The sequence below is a fragment of the Diaporthe batatas genome (genome assembly GCF_019321695.1).
Source record: "Diaporthe batatas strain CRI 302-4 chromosome Unknown Contig00025, whole genome shotgun sequence".
Taxonomy (NCBI): Eukaryota; Fungi; Ascomycota; class Sordariomycetes; order Diaporthales; family Diaporthaceae; genus Diaporthe; species Diaporthe batatas.
In genome coordinates, this window is record NW_025408572.1 from 222,408 (window position 1) to 236,927 (window position 14,520).

The 14,520-nt window shown below is 44.1% G+C and overlaps 6 protein-coding genes across 6 annotated transcripts; 4 read left to right on the forward strand and 2 right to left on the reverse strand.

The window, feature by feature from the left end:
- Positions 1 to 278: 278 nt before the first annotated feature.
- On the forward strand, positions 279 to 1,302 carry KVR01_013296 (uncharacterized protein; the record flags this gene model as incomplete). The annotated part of the gene is made up of 2 exons (XM_044785503.1): positions 279 to 475; positions 549 to 1,302. 2 exons carry the CDS (start codon positions 279 to 281, stop codon positions 1,300 to 1,302), a joined length of 951 nt encoding a protein of 316 aa, XP_044637750.1.
- Positions 1,303 to 1,595: 293 nt separating this feature from the next.
- KVR01_013240 (uncharacterized protein) lies at positions 1,596 to 2,515 on the reverse strand (the record flags this gene model as incomplete). Its single annotated transcript, XM_044791114.1, has 4 exons — positions 1,596 to 1,843; positions 1,911 to 2,041; positions 2,117 to 2,184; positions 2,258 to 2,515. 4 exons carry the CDS (start codon positions 2,513 to 2,515, stop codon positions 1,596 to 1,598), a joined length of 705 nt encoding a protein of 234 aa, XP_044637694.1.
- A 1,680-nt stretch (positions 2,516 to 4,195) lies between these two features.
- On the forward strand, positions 4,196 to 5,671 carry KVR01_013254 (uncharacterized protein; the record flags this gene model as incomplete). Its single annotated transcript, XM_044781690.1, has 5 exons — positions 4,196 to 4,449; positions 4,583 to 4,754; positions 4,825 to 5,124; positions 5,173 to 5,320; positions 5,373 to 5,671. 5 exons carry the CDS (start codon positions 4,196 to 4,198, stop codon positions 5,669 to 5,671), a joined length of 1,173 nt encoding a protein of 390 aa, XP_044637708.1.
- Positions 5,672 to 6,226: 555 nt separating this feature from the next.
- Positions 6,227 to 6,919, forward strand: KVR01_013255 (uncharacterized protein; the record flags this gene model as incomplete). The annotated part of the gene is made up of 1 exon (XM_044794572.1): positions 6,227 to 6,919. One exon carries the CDS (start codon positions 6,227 to 6,229, stop codon positions 6,917 to 6,919), a length of 693 nt encoding a protein of 230 aa, XP_044637709.1.
- Positions 6,920 to 10,453: 3,534 nt separating this feature from the next.
- Positions 10,454 to 11,235, forward strand: KVR01_013286 (uncharacterized protein; the record flags this gene model as incomplete). The annotated part of the gene is made up of 2 exons (XM_044784640.1): positions 10,454 to 10,530; positions 10,605 to 11,235. The coding sequence occupies 2 exons, from the start codon at positions 10,454 to 10,456 to the stop codon at positions 11,233 to 11,235; spliced, it is 708 nt and encodes a 235-aa protein (XP_044637740.1).
- A 559-nt stretch (positions 11,236 to 11,794) lies between these two features.
- KVR01_013242 (uncharacterized protein) lies at positions 11,795 to 14,206 on the reverse strand. Its single transcript, XM_044785895.1, has 2 exons — positions 13,341 to 14,206; positions 11,795 to 13,080 (listed from the first exon to the last, which is right to left on the reverse strand). Exons 1-2 carry the CDS (start codon positions 13,844 to 13,846, stop codon positions 11,886 to 11,888), a joined length of 1,701 nt encoding a protein of 566 aa, XP_044637696.1. The 5' UTR covers positions 13,847 to 14,206; the 3' UTR covers positions 11,795 to 11,885.
- Between the last annotated feature and the right edge of the window lie 314 nt (positions 14,207 to 14,520).

Genomic DNA, 14,520 nt, shown 5'->3' on the forward strand with positions numbered 1-14,520 from the left:
CATTGCTACCGTACGCACTGAAACACAAGTCAACTTTTAATACGATTAAGCATCTCGAATACGCAGATGAAATTCGCGATGAGTAATTGTGAATGAGTATCTGCTAGTGTAGTTGTCTAGGTGTGGAACATGTAATCGTGAGTACAATCCCCGACAATCCCCGGACATCAATTTCCCCAACCTGGATATAAGATTACCGAGGCAGACTGCGATGCTAGGTCCAACCAACACCTAGCCATTGTGTCCTAGCAATACATTTGTAATTGTTAAACGCTGCTATGGATTTCAGTCAATTTGCTACTCCAACTCCTGAATGGCTCGAGTATGCTCGAACGCATCCCCCACCATCATCGGCCGCACCATCCATATCGCCACATGACAATGAGTCTTTGACAAAGCTGCGCAATGCCTCAAATCTCGATCGTTCCAAATGGTCGGCTCAAAAGCTCATCGAGCATGATCTAGTGGGACAATTGTAAATAAGCCCCAAGTCTATTCCCCTTGTCTTAAAACTACCTAGCTGCATAAGCTAATTTCTGGACTCACAGCATTACTCGTGATCATTTGGTCCCAACCCAGGATGGCAACTCTATTCCACTGCGATTTTACTACCCCAAGTCAAAGTTTTCACAGTCGTCAAATGAAGACGGTGGACCAGTGAGCGGGGCTTGTTGCTCAGCTTTCATCCACATTCACGGCGGCGGGTTCCTCAACGGCTCGCTCGACACAGAGACCTACATCTGCGCGGCTATTGCAGTCAAGCTGGGCATCGTCGTCGCGCACCCGGAGTACCGCCATACGAATGATGTTTCCTTCCCAGTGCCACACGACGATGTCTGGGATGCATTCCAGTGGATTCACAGCCACTGCTCAGATATTGGCATAGACCCTTCGAACATGGTGGTTGGGGGACAATCTGCGGGCAGCGGAATGGCAGCATCGCTGGTGCAACGTGAAGTAAATGGAGCACGCCAGGAGGGCAGGTCATCACGGATCAAGGGACAGGTGCTGACGATCCCGTGGCTGGCCCACCCACTTGCCTTTGACAAGTCCCGGTTTCTCGACGAGTCTGTCATGTCTACCACACAGTGCGCCAACGCTGTCGGGCTGTCCACTGAGAAGCTGAGGTGGTTTGCCAGTCTTCTCGGGGCCGAAGATGTTTTCTCGGAGAAATTGAACCCTGGCTTGAAACAGGGCTCTGCTCTAGAGGGTATTCCAAAAGCAGCATTTCTCGTAGCTGGCGGAGATCCGCTGAGAGACCAAGGACTGCTATATGCGAAGAACCTGGAGGATGCTGGGTGAGTGATTCTACCGAGTTTGCCCTTTGAAAGCCCAGCTGCTGACTACATGAATAGTATCCCAACTAATGTTTGGGTGTTTGCTTCAATGCCCCACACTTTCCGCAGCTTGAATGGGTTGAAGTCGGCGGATCGTTTCATGCTCCGACTTTTCCAGGCTATTGCATGGGCTCTCGATGGTTCAATTGGTCGAGAGTTTGCAGGGAAATGGGCGATTGGGTAACTTGATTCTCTATACATAAGAGCACAGGGCTTCATAACGGTAGATTTAGAGTTGTAACTAGTGTTGACCATCCATCAATCAATCCTTGGGATTTCGCGCTTCTCGCTTCGGAATTTCACCCCCAGCCTCTCTGCCAAGTCCAACAAGACGTCATATAGTTCCTGAAGGTCTTCTCTCGTCGCGCCATTGTACAGCGCACCCTTCATATGATGCCGAAGCTGATTCTGGCAGTCGATTCCAATGAGAGCAGATATTACCACATATTCTGTCTCCAAATCATTCAGTATGCCGTCGAACGAGAAGACTCTACCATACAGGAGATCTATTGTTCGAGCAGCTGTCAGCACACGTTGGATGTCTTCGCAAATCCAGAAATGGGTCCAACTTACCCCGAACAACAAATGCATAGTCTGGGCTGGCATCTCCACTGGCATTGTAGTCAAACTCCGGATTCCGACCGTAAATCCTCTTGTGGAATGCATGGCCGCGTTCAGAAGCCGAAGCTTGATCTTCTTTGGCACTATTCCCCGCGGCAAACATTAGCTTTTTGCGACTAATACCCATCAATCGGAGTACGTTCTGTAGATCAGCTTACCGATGTGCAACTGGATCCCTCAAATCTTTTGGTATATGCGTGCCAAGAAGCCTGAGGGCCGTGCCGGTCTACGATCACCAGGTTAGCGGCGTGAAATTTCCAATTCTTTCGAATTGTATCGGGGCATTTAAACAGACTCACCTTAGCAGCTCCCATGATCCCACAGCTTTTGATGAGGGCTTCTCTGAGCTTCTGAGCGGTCTTGAACTGAGCATCATGGTCCAGCGTGGACATAACACGTTTTGAGAAACGCTCGTAGACACTGGGAACCACCTCGGGAAAGTTCAAGGCAGCGAGGTTAACGATGACGCAGTAATACCACCGTGTCTTGTCGTCCGTACTCGAGACTGCGTCAATCTTCTCGAAGAAGCTGTCATCGATTAGGGGTGTCTGTGCCATCTTGATGTTTGTGACTTTAGCACGTTATTTTGATTTCTCTGTGATCTTGTAACTCGAGGGGTTTGCAGCGTGGTTGTGACCTGGCAAGAAGGAATCGTCGTGGGTAGAGAGGCTCGACGCAGGACGGAGGCTTATTGTGTGGGCCTCGGAAGTTAATGAGACGTCGCGTGTGGTGCGCGGCTAACTCGGACATTGGTGTCCGGGGCCGACGCCCGTAACCCCGCCACTTCTAGGGGCGGCATTGACAACATTTTGAAAGACTGGAGGATGGATTAGACACCTAAAGCCTTTCAGAGACGACGTAACCCTCGCTCCAAGTTTTGATGTCCCCTGATAGGATCTCATTTCACAATTTCTGAGAGTTTGGACATGTATATCATCTGCCCTACAAGCAATGTCGGCTCCCCGGCGAAGCGTGACCGAGTAAGAAGCCCTGGAGTTGGCATTCTATGTTTTCGAAGCGAAACTCACGTTTAGTCAAGTTTCTAGGGCTGTTATCAGATGTAGCAGAGACTACAAAGGCAAACGAACCGTCTTGTCTAGCCTACGCCTGGTTTCGAAATGCCGAGGACGATGATATCGTTCCACATCACTGGGTGCAAGGGTTTGAGGTTTATGCTGAGTTGGAGGCGAGCACGGTCACCCACCGCTCGAGCGAGCAGTACAAGTCATTCAGACAGGCTTGTGCGGCTGAATCATTGCTTGACCGTGGGAGCGATTTGCGGTACCTGGAGCCACTGGGTATCGGCTTCATGACGCGGCAGCATGGCCCGGATGGTTCTCCAACGGATTGCGATGGTGAAGGGTATGTAGTCATTGAGCGGTTAAGAGCCGCAGGTGGGGTCGATGGAAGGAATAGCTTGCTCGAGCGTTTGAGAGCGTTTGAGGCTACAGGTCTCAAGGATCTCGACAAAAGCACTGTGGCTAGCTTCTGGGTGCTAGGATACCGCCCAGAAGACTGCGAATCTACCATTGTCGTGTTTCAACGCTTTGCAACTAAGCTGGCTTTCCAGAACCATTTTTTGACAAACAAGAGTGTGCAGGCAATGAGGTATGCAAGCCTGGTTTCATTTCATTTCACAATGCTAACATAATTGTGACCTTAGGCAAGAGATCTATTCAATGTGCGAGTGGAAACAAAGCACTTGTTGGCAGGATTGTGGAATTGGACACATCGGGAGATAAACAAAACAGAATATGCTGACAAGGTTGCAATTATCGACCCTGTGAGTCGTCTCTTTGACAAATATGAGCTTGATAACATAAACGCATTCGAAACATTAAATGTTGTGATACCCATGGAACCGTAGTCTTGGACTGGGATGTGTGTAAGCAGGCCAGGCAAGCTGATTGACCAAAGCAATGACGCCAAGACCATCAACACTCAAGTCGCCATTGCTCCGCGCATTGACGTGCTGATACACACCTTGGTGACCTCACCACTCAAATGGCACAACTTTGTCGGATCTTGCGCGATTATGGGCATCCTTCCCAGGTGTGAAGAATGGCATCAAACTGCCAGCGTCTTGTAAGACGGTTGCTGTATCGCCCTGTGCCTGATGTCTGCTTATATGCCGGACCAGTGTCTCGTGATATCTTACCCGATTCTGATACAGTATTTGATGCAGACTTGGGCCCTTATCATTTATATGGATCGAACCTGACCGCGAGGAACTTGAAATGGCGATTTCGTCCGATGCTCCCGCATTGCCCCGTCTGAGGATCGCCATCTCAGGTGGAGGACCGGCTGGACTAGCAGCAGCCATAGCACTTCTTGAAAAACCAGGATTCGAGGTTACTGTATACGAACAAGCCACAGAGCTGCGAGAGGTTGGGGCAGGCTTGAGGGTCGGTTACAACTCCTGGAGAGTTCTTGAACTCCTGGGCGTGGCAGACAAGGTCAAGGGACACATCAAGGTCGACCATCAACATCGGTAGGATCATAGCCCCATGAGGATGAAAAATTGAAAGCACACTAAAGGCCAGCAGTGATGGAGTCACTGGAGAGATTCTGTACACATATCCGCCATACGAGGGCGAGTGGAAGTATCATGATGCTCGAGTGAGGCGAACTGTGTTGCAAGACGCTCTGAAAAGCCGTGTTCCTCAAAGCTTTATTCAACTGAAAAAAAGATTGATCGACTTGGTTCAACAACCGGGTGGAGGCGTAGCACTGGTGTTCGAGGACGGCACGTCTGCATCCGCGGACTTGGTCATAGGCGCGGACGGTATTCGATCCGTAAGTCTTTTTCAAGTCTTGGTCTTTGATGTGACCCTGTTATGTTTGTTGATACCAATTGTCTACAAAGGCTGTTCGAAGAGCCACTTTCCCCGACCACGAGATTACGTACAATGGAACGACCATCTGGCGCTGTTTGATCTCCCTCGACGCTGTTGACCACCTTTCGATCACCAAGTATACAGCGTTTCATCATGGTCCGGGGAGAATTTTCAAATGCTCAGTGGTTTCCACGGAAGAAGAGATCGGCGAGGGAAAGGGGTTATGGGAAATGACTTTGCGCTCATATGAAGATCCAGCGAAGGCAAGGGGAAAGAAGTATAGCTGGGGTATTCCGGCCACAAACGAACGAGTCGCCAGTCACTTCAAGGTGAGTTTATCATTCTCATACATTTAGCATTGACTGAATCCGAAATAGGCATTTTCATCGGAAATCCAGGAGGCTATCGGCCACGTTCCCGAGGGGATATGGAAAGAGTTCTCGGCGTTCTCCGGGCCCAGGCTCCAACGAGTCGTCGCTAATGGTAACACCGCCATCATTGGGGATGCATCCCATCCTCTATTAGGTACGGTAGCTCTGAATGTGTTGTTAAGAATATTCTGTACTGATCATCCCAGGAGCCTTCGGAACAGGAGCAGGCTTTGCCATGGAGGACGCATGGCTGCTCGCGCAAATGTTAGAGTTCTATATCAACCGACATATGAGCGACAAAGACCGAGCTATTCGACAGAGCCTTGACTTGTTCGACAAAGTCCGCTCGCCTTACTACCACAAGATCTACGATGTACTTGATGCTAGGCCCAAAGATGGTAAAGTCGATTATGCCGCATGGTCGCCAACGCCAGGAGGGCCTTTGAATTGGATTTACTTCCACGACATTGAGGATGATTGGAAACAGTCAAAGAAAGTGATATAGGACCTCGCAGATTGAAACTCTTTCTAGTAAGATGAATTGGAGAACATTTAGTGGGCTGTCAGAATGAGTATGAATATCATCAAATCCGGTTCAATGAATTGATCAAAGGCTTTTAAAGAATCTCTACAGAGACGAGGACGCCGAAGACCATTGGATGAGATGGTCTCAAATGTATGCTTAGGATGGGTCGCTTTGTGAGCACGTCAACGAAGTCGATTTGGTCTGAAGAGCTTTTACAACAATTAGCTCAGCCAATAATTAGGCAACCATGGCAGTTCTAATGTCTGAATTCAATTCAAGGCGGTGTAATAATGCATGAGCCTCAGGCATGTAATATGCTCTGTACTGACAACCGAGAGGTGCTAGTTATTAAAGGGCCATGTCGCCACCACCTCATTCCCGCTGGTTCCCTGCGCTCAACCTGTCCACCCACCACACCACACTGAACTGAAGACGCGCAACCCCCAAACCAACAGAAATCTTGGCTCCTTGCCACGCAATCTGAGCAGCACGAGAATCCACCAAAGTGACCCCGGCACTATCCCGCCAGTGAAGATGAGCGAGGGTACAGATGCAGCCAGAGATGCTGCGCATGCTGCCTGCGAGTGTGGCCGCGATCATCGACAGGCAGGAAATCGCACTTGTGAACCCGTCGGACTCATGTCTCATCTACACGTTACGGTGCAAGAATTCTTGGACGCCCAAGAAGTCCTGGAATTTGGAAAGGACGGCCCAATGGCCCCGTGCCTGCTGGGAGGAACCATGGAGTATTACACCTTCGTTCTAGCATCATTTTCAGAATCCCAAACAACCAGCGAGAAACACCCAGAGTGGCATCTCGCGGCAGAGATTGCAAGGTTGCGCAGGTACTTTGACCAGGTCGCGGAAAACTGTGCTGAGAAAAAGAACGGCTGTTCCGACCAAGATCTTGAGAACCGGAGCTTCCTGCCTGAGATTTCTGGAAACGAGGAAAAGACGCTTTCGGACGCAAAAAACAAGGTCCACGAGTTCTGGGACACCTGCTACGACGCTATAGAAGTTTGGGGCATTCTGAACCTCCGCCGTGACAATGACCCCGAGGGATGCCTGCCAGTCGTAGACAAGGCCTTCAAAGACGCACTCGATGCAATCATGTTGTTGCCCGATAGCGAGAACACAACGGCGCAAGAGCTTTCCAGGCAGCTGCACGAGATATTGAACGAGACTCGACGTCTATTCAATTTTTCCAAGGGCAGACACAGACAATAATCATCTACGAGTCTGAAGACTTCGGAATATACGAACGACCATCTCGGGAACGAGTGCAAAAGAACGCATGGCCCCATTGTCAGAGGTGCTCTGAGCGAGGAAAATCATCGGAATCATGGGGTAAACCAGCGCGACTACGCAAGGGGGATTTTATATGTGTGAACGAGCAGCACAGCGGTCATGCGCCAAATGGCCTGACAACTTGGATGGACTCCTTGAGGCACATCGGATAGTGTCCCCACCCTTCACTCGATCTGGATCGCCTTGGGAACGAACAATCTGGAGCACGGATGATTGTACATAAAAGGACAATAACTCGGCTCAGGAGTGCTCTCTAGCCAGAATGTCGGAACATAGTAGTGGATGGATACCATCCCGGGCCACTATTTCAACCACCCTACTATTTCACCTAACTAAAATACTTAATTTCTATATAATTACTAATTATTTACTTATATATATATTAATAACTATTTAATATTTTTAAATTTTAACTTTATAAATAAATAAGAAATTAATAATTCTATATACCTATTTTTTTAATAACTAATTTAATAGTCTATATAGTTTAATTCCTTTAAATATATTCTAACTTTTAAATATTAAATTAAAGAAAATTAAAAATATTCTTTTTTACCTTTTAAATTAATTTATATATTTAAATATTTATTATAATACCTTTAAAGTTTTATATAAAGGATAATATAATTAATATTAAATATAATATATAAAAATAGTTTAAAAGGAATATAATTATAAAAAGTATAATATAGTTTTCTTTATTATTTTAAATTAACTCTTTAATAAGTATACTTTTAAATAAAACTTTAAGGTCTAACCTTTAAATTCTCTATTATTTAATATATAAAAGGTATATTATAAATTGGATTTTATATTAAAAATAATAAGGTTATATTTTAAATTAATTTATAATAAAAATATTATAATTTTAATTATTAATATAAATGTTAAAGAATGTTAAATAAATTAATTTATTAAGTAATACTTTTAACTTTATATAAAGATTAAATATAAATAAAAGATAACTTATTATTATAAGTTTCTTTTAAATAGTTAATTAATATTTTAATATTTAAAAAATAAATATATATAAATAAAGTTATACTTAATTATTAACTTTAATAAAGTTAATTTAATAATAGGATTTAATAAATATTTAATTTATTTATACTTTAATTAATTAAATTTATTAACTATTTTTATAAACTTTAATCTTTTAATTATTAAAATTTTAATAATAAAAATTCTTTAATTAAAAGTAATTAATTATATTAATAATTAATAATAATAAAAGTTATTATAATTAATAATAAACCTTTAATTTAAATATTATTTTTAAAAATAAAAACTTTTAATTTTAATAATTCTTTAAAAGTTTAAGAAAATATACCCTTATTAATAATATATTATATTATTTAATAATTAAATTAATAATAAACTTAAAGTATAATATTTTAAATACATTTTTATTATAAATAAATATTTATTAAAAGATAAATTAAAAGTAATTCTTTTAATATTATCTAGTTATTTTAATTATATAATTATTATTAAAGCTATAAGCTAAATATCTATAAAACTAACTAATAGATTTATATACTCTACTTATTTTATTAACCTAAATAACCTCTATATATCTTATAATATAAGATTATAGCTTCACTACCTCCTTTATATTATTCTTTAAATAACTTTAGTTTTAAATTAATAATTCTTTATAGATAATTTAAGTCTTTTTATTATAAGTTATAAAAACTATTTTAAATATAAGTATATAATTTAAAGCTTTGTAATTTATAATATAATTAATTTTTATAAAATAAGTTTATAATAATCTACTTTTAAAATAATATTTTTCTTATTATTTATATAAACTTTAATTTTTAATAATAAAATATTTAATATTATTAAAGTAAATTATTAAAATAATTCTTATAACTTATAGTAAAAGAAGGCTTAAATTATCTATAAAGAATTATTAATTTAAAATTAAAGTTACCTAAGGAATAGTATAAGGGAGGTAGTAAAACTATAATCTTATATTACAAGAGGTATAGAGGCCACTTAGGTTAATAAAATAAGTAAAGTATATAAACCTATTAGTTAATCCTATAGATATTTAACCTATAGCCCTAATAATTATTATAATATTTTAATATTTAATAGTTACTTATTAATTCTTTATTTATAAATAAAGTTAGTTTTATTAAAATTTTTATTTAAATTTATAAAAAAGTATAACTTTAAAGAATATTAAATTAATTTTAAAATTAAATTAAATAAAAAAATATTATATTAAATTTAAAAGTAAAATAATAATAATATTATTAAGTTAATTTATAATATTATAAATTTAGTTAATTTAAATATTTTTATTAGTAAATAATATAAATTTTAAAGTTAAATTAATATTTAAAAAAGAAAGTTAAATTAATTATTAAAAATTAATAAATTTAAAAGCTTAAAGTTTAAATGAAATAATTAACTATTAAAAGTATTAAGTAATACTTAATTTTAATAAAAGTTTATAAAACTTATAGAGATATTTAATAAAAAAGATTAAAGATACTTTTAATTAAAGAAATAAACTAATAAAATAATTTAAAGATAAAATTATGATAATAATTAAAAAGAACTTTAAAAATAATAAAAAAGAAGATAAGCTATTTATAAAAATATATATTTATTTTAATTAAGTATTAAAAATAATTAAATAATATAATAATTAAAAAAGTAACTTTTAAACTTTAAAATTATATTTTTAAATTTTTATTATAGTAGAATTAAATTTTTAATAACCTTATAAATATAGAGTATTTTTAATAGTGTATTAATATTCTAGTTAGGTAAAATAGTGGGGTGGTTGAAATAGTGGTCTGGGATGGTAGTGCTTTCTTTGATTGGACGAGCAGTAGATTGCAAGGTTGTCATGTTATTTGAGCCTTGCCGTTCCAGGCAATCACTAAACAGACATTTTGGTTAAAGTAGTGGGCAAAGTGATGTATCCATCCCGTGCAATTCGCGGAGTGTCACAGTGAAATGACTTTTCAGTTATTCAGGGCGGAATGTGATGATCAAGAATAACTGTTTCTTGAGTGATGCTTGAGGTCTGTAGCAGAGAATCTGCAAACTTGAAACTATTTGTCGAAAAGAAGAGCTTAGAATCCCTCCACTTTCTTCTGTCCCTCGGATGATGTACGAGAACGGTGATGGGCAGATGTGGAGTGCGGAACTTTTCAGCGTTACAATATCCAAGACACGGACATGTGAGGCGTTTTGAAAAGGGCATCACCAGGCACGACCCATGTGGGCCTCAGGGAACAACCAGGCTGTCACAAACACTGGAAACATAAACAAAGAGCAACATTCAAATAAAAGGAGCAAGCAGGTAAATTCTAACTTAGGCGGCATTCCACTTGTTTTTGCGATTCGGACAACAACACCAGACGCCAGGAACGCCAAGACCAGGCTTGTTCAACCCAAGCTTCCCACCATCTATCTGTCAGCATAAATATGGCTACAGATGCAGCCAGTCTCTCGCAGGCCATCTGCGAGTGTGGTAGGAATCATCAGCGTGCGGGAACTCGCAGGTGTCCCATCTTCGGGATTCTTCAAGACCTGCAACACAAATTGATGATATGTTGGCGACCCTTGACATCTTGAGGTTCGGAAAGGACGGGCTAATGGCGCATTGCTTGCGCTCGGAGGCTGTGAAATACTACGATATGGGAATTAAGTGTTTCCAAAAGTGGCAAGCCAAGAGCGAGGAAAACCCTGGTTGGAATCTGGCCGACTCGATTACCTGGATGCGCAAATACTTCGACCAAATCAGCATCACGTGCGCCGAGGACAAGAGAACCCTGGGACCTTACCCTTCAGATTCGATCTTGCCAGTTATTGTCGGCGATGAGGAGGAGTCGCTGAAGATAGCGAAAGAGGCAGTACTGACGCTCTACGAGTCCTGCACTGACTGTGTCAGTGAAAATGTATGGACTGATGAACCGCCGCTCCATCACAATAATGATCCCGATGGATCGTTGACGTGCATAGACGAAGCATTGAAAGATGCAATGGACGCAATCAATTCGATTAAAAAGGCAGAAGGTGCATCAATTCAGGATCTGAGCGACAAGTCGTACAGAATTTGGAGGGAGGCCAGGCGGCTGCTGTGCGAGTATGAACGACCACTCGTTTTCATCATCCCAAGCAATGCCGATTCCGTGACTGCAATATCAAGCACTGGGAAAGGCAGTGATGGACGGAAGAAGAGTGAGGCAGGACCAACCATGACTTGACTGTAGTCTGAGCCAATGTCCTCGCTCCAGACTGCAAACAGAGATGATGGGCATCCGAGGGAAACTCTTTCAAGATGGAAAGAAACACCATTCTGGGACCGAGAATTGAGAGATTGAGTAAAGAAGACAGCACAGAGACATTTACCGGCTCTCATAGCCAGAGGGATATGGGAAAGGAAGAACAGAAATGCCGTGGGCACATGAGCATTCAAATCCTCGGTCAATGCTGACTGGCATTCTGGCTTCTTGTTTGAGATGCAACAGCGTCGCTTATACCGGGATTCTTGTACACCATTGGAGTGTGGCATGGAAAGCATGGCATTAAGATATTTTGGTGGGAGAGAATTTCAATCTTACTTCCCGAAGTCATTGGCCGTATTTTTGAGTGACAGGCAGCAGGCTCGACTAAGATGTTGAGAATCTGGCTGAAGACTGTTGCGTATGTGAAGACAACATCATCTTCGGGCAATTTTCTCACGTGTATCATACGAAGAGTGGCGCCGAACACCATGGTTTCTCTTCAGGAACAGTCACTTGTACTCTTCAGTATTTTCCAAACTGGCGGGCGAAGTGATGTATTCATCCCATAATATCTGAACTTGTAGCAAAAAGGGTATCTTCGTAACTATCCGTCACATAATCATAGGTCTTCAAACCTTCTCGCCGTCAATGATCTTGTTTCGCCCAATGCCAACCATCTGCACCATCTCCTTCCAGAAGCTGCTCGGTGGCTCGCGGACGAGCAGGTCCTCCTCGTACCGATCCAAAAGGGGGCGGTCCCAGACAAGGTCGACGTCCTGGGGCTTGATCCACTTGGTACGCTTCAAGACCTTCCAGAAGATGAACAGGATAGGGGCCACGATCTGCATGGTGTAGTTGGAGAAGAATGTCCCGACGTCGAAGGACGGCCGGAAGGAGGACCAGCCGTAGGTGAGGACGACGATGGTCTGCAGGACGAGGGCGATCCAAGCGCCGTAGGGCTGAAGGTATCCGTAGTATGGCATGGTGCGGCGGTCCACTCCCTGGGCCTTGCACGCGGCGTGGTAGTTCAGGAATGTAATCGACATCACAATATAGTTGATCACACCGCCGCCTGTGATGAGAGCCAGCAGCCACTTGAGGACCGTGGCGGACCCGTTGCCGCACTGGAGGAAGGACAGCATAGGGAAGATCATGGTGACGGCGAAGCAGTAGATGGGGACGCCGTTAGGGGCGGTTTTTCGGAGGAAGGCCGGGGCGCGGCCGTCGCCGGCCAGGGAGTAGAGGGACCGGGTCGCGCAGTAGGTGTACGTGTTACCAGCGGAGAAGATTGTCGTGAAGAGCAGTGCATTCACCAGGTGGGGGAGTCCTTGGATCTTGAGGTTCTCCATGGCCATGACCCAAGGGGAGGCGGCAGCCGTGCCACCGCCGCCGCCGCCGCTGAGGTAGATCTTCTGGAGGACCGGGTCGTTGTAGGGCAGCACGATTCCACATGTCAAGGCAGCGCCGAAGAAGAAGAGGCCGAATCGCATGTAGACAGTCTTGAAGGCTGACTTGATGTAGCGGCTGGGGTGCTTGGCCTCGGCAGCGATCATCGAGATGTAGTCCGGACCGACGACGGTGAAGGTGGCAGTGGCCAGAGCTCCCATGAAGCCTTCCATCCGGCCCGTGTCACCGGCAGTCAGATACGTCGCAAAGGATCCGGGATTGGTAAAATAGCGGAACCCGTAGGCATCGTGGGCCGGGTTCCCTCCGACCATGGTGATGAACGTGAACAGGAACAAGATGAAGATGAGTATCACCTTGCCACCGGACAGCCAGAATTCCGCTTCACCAAACACGCTCACAGCAACCACATTCAAGAGACTAGATTTCACACGAGAATAGTTTAGCATACGGACATACTCACAGACACAACACGCACAGACACAGTGGCGCCTAAAAACGGGGCAAAAAACGGGGTCACCCGGGGAGAGGAGAGATGAGGGCGGGCGCGGAGAGCTCTAGAGGAATCCAGACGGTCTAGTTGGCTTTCAGCCCTGGGTGAGAACAAAGGAAAAATCGGAGCAAAAGATTAGATCGACCCAGAACGGGAGCGCACGGAGCGCCACACGGTGATGCCTTACCCATAGCATATGATGATGCCAGCACAGATGCCCGCCGTGGGACCGGGCTCGGTGACCTTATCGCTCCAGAAAGAGAGGACCAGGTTGAGCGCGGTCACCTCGAACGGGATGAGCAGTGCCTCATAGAGGAAGTAGTTCCAGCCGACCATGAAACCAAGAGCCTCGTCGCACCACACACCCGCGAGGCGGATGAAGCCGCCCGAGACAGGCATGTAGGTACACATTTCCGCGATAGAGTTGTTGACGAGTGCCACGACGCAGGCGTACAGCGTGTAGGCTAGGAGAAGATTGCCGGGCCCGCCCTTTGCGAGACCCTCGCCGATGGTCACGAACAGACCGGTGCCGATGGTACCGCCGATGGCGATTAGTTGGATCTGTCGGTTGTCCAGCCGCCGGTGCAGGCCGTCCGAGTTGTGTCGTACGGGGGAGCCATCGCTGGAGCTTGTGGAGACCCGTTGGCTCGAGGGAGCCTCCTTGGTGGCTTTGAGCTCGGGGGATGATGACATCGTGGAAGGTAGGAGGGAAATTCTGGACAGTACTCCGTGTGAGACACGGAATGGTTCGCTCAGGATCTCCCGGTGGTGGCGAAGGTCGGGACAAGGCACTGCGCCGCAGATTGCATGTGGAACAGCTTTGGAGAAGTATGGCACACAAACGGTGGGACTGAGAAGAAGAGATGCAGGGAAAACTTGGAAGAGCCTCGTCGAAGGTCGCAACTCTGGGCAGTCTTATACCGCCGTAGTGCAGTGCTGGTTTGCTGTGACGGGTACAAACACCACAAAACAGGAAAGGTGGAGCCAGAGTGGGCTTCAAGAGTGGGAGGACGAAAATACAGGAAAAGTTGGCCCGCTCTCACGCATCGAAATTCATACTGTGGAAATATGGTGTGGATTGCTAGCCGACGCGCCGGTGCGCAGCCATGTGGAAGAACATATTAGCGCAGAATTTGCAGTAATACTGTTAGTAATGAGTCGCTCGCTCAATTAGACGGCGTGATTATTGCATCACTGGTTCAGGTTCAGTCAGGTCCACAGCCGTATTCTATGGACGACCAACTTTTGTGTGGAGTTGGATGCGGGTTTAACTGGGGCGCTCCCTGACCAGAATGACGACGATCATTTCTTGACGCAGACATGCAGACCTGCAGACAGGGAGTTGGCTCGACTGTCTCTCGGTCGAA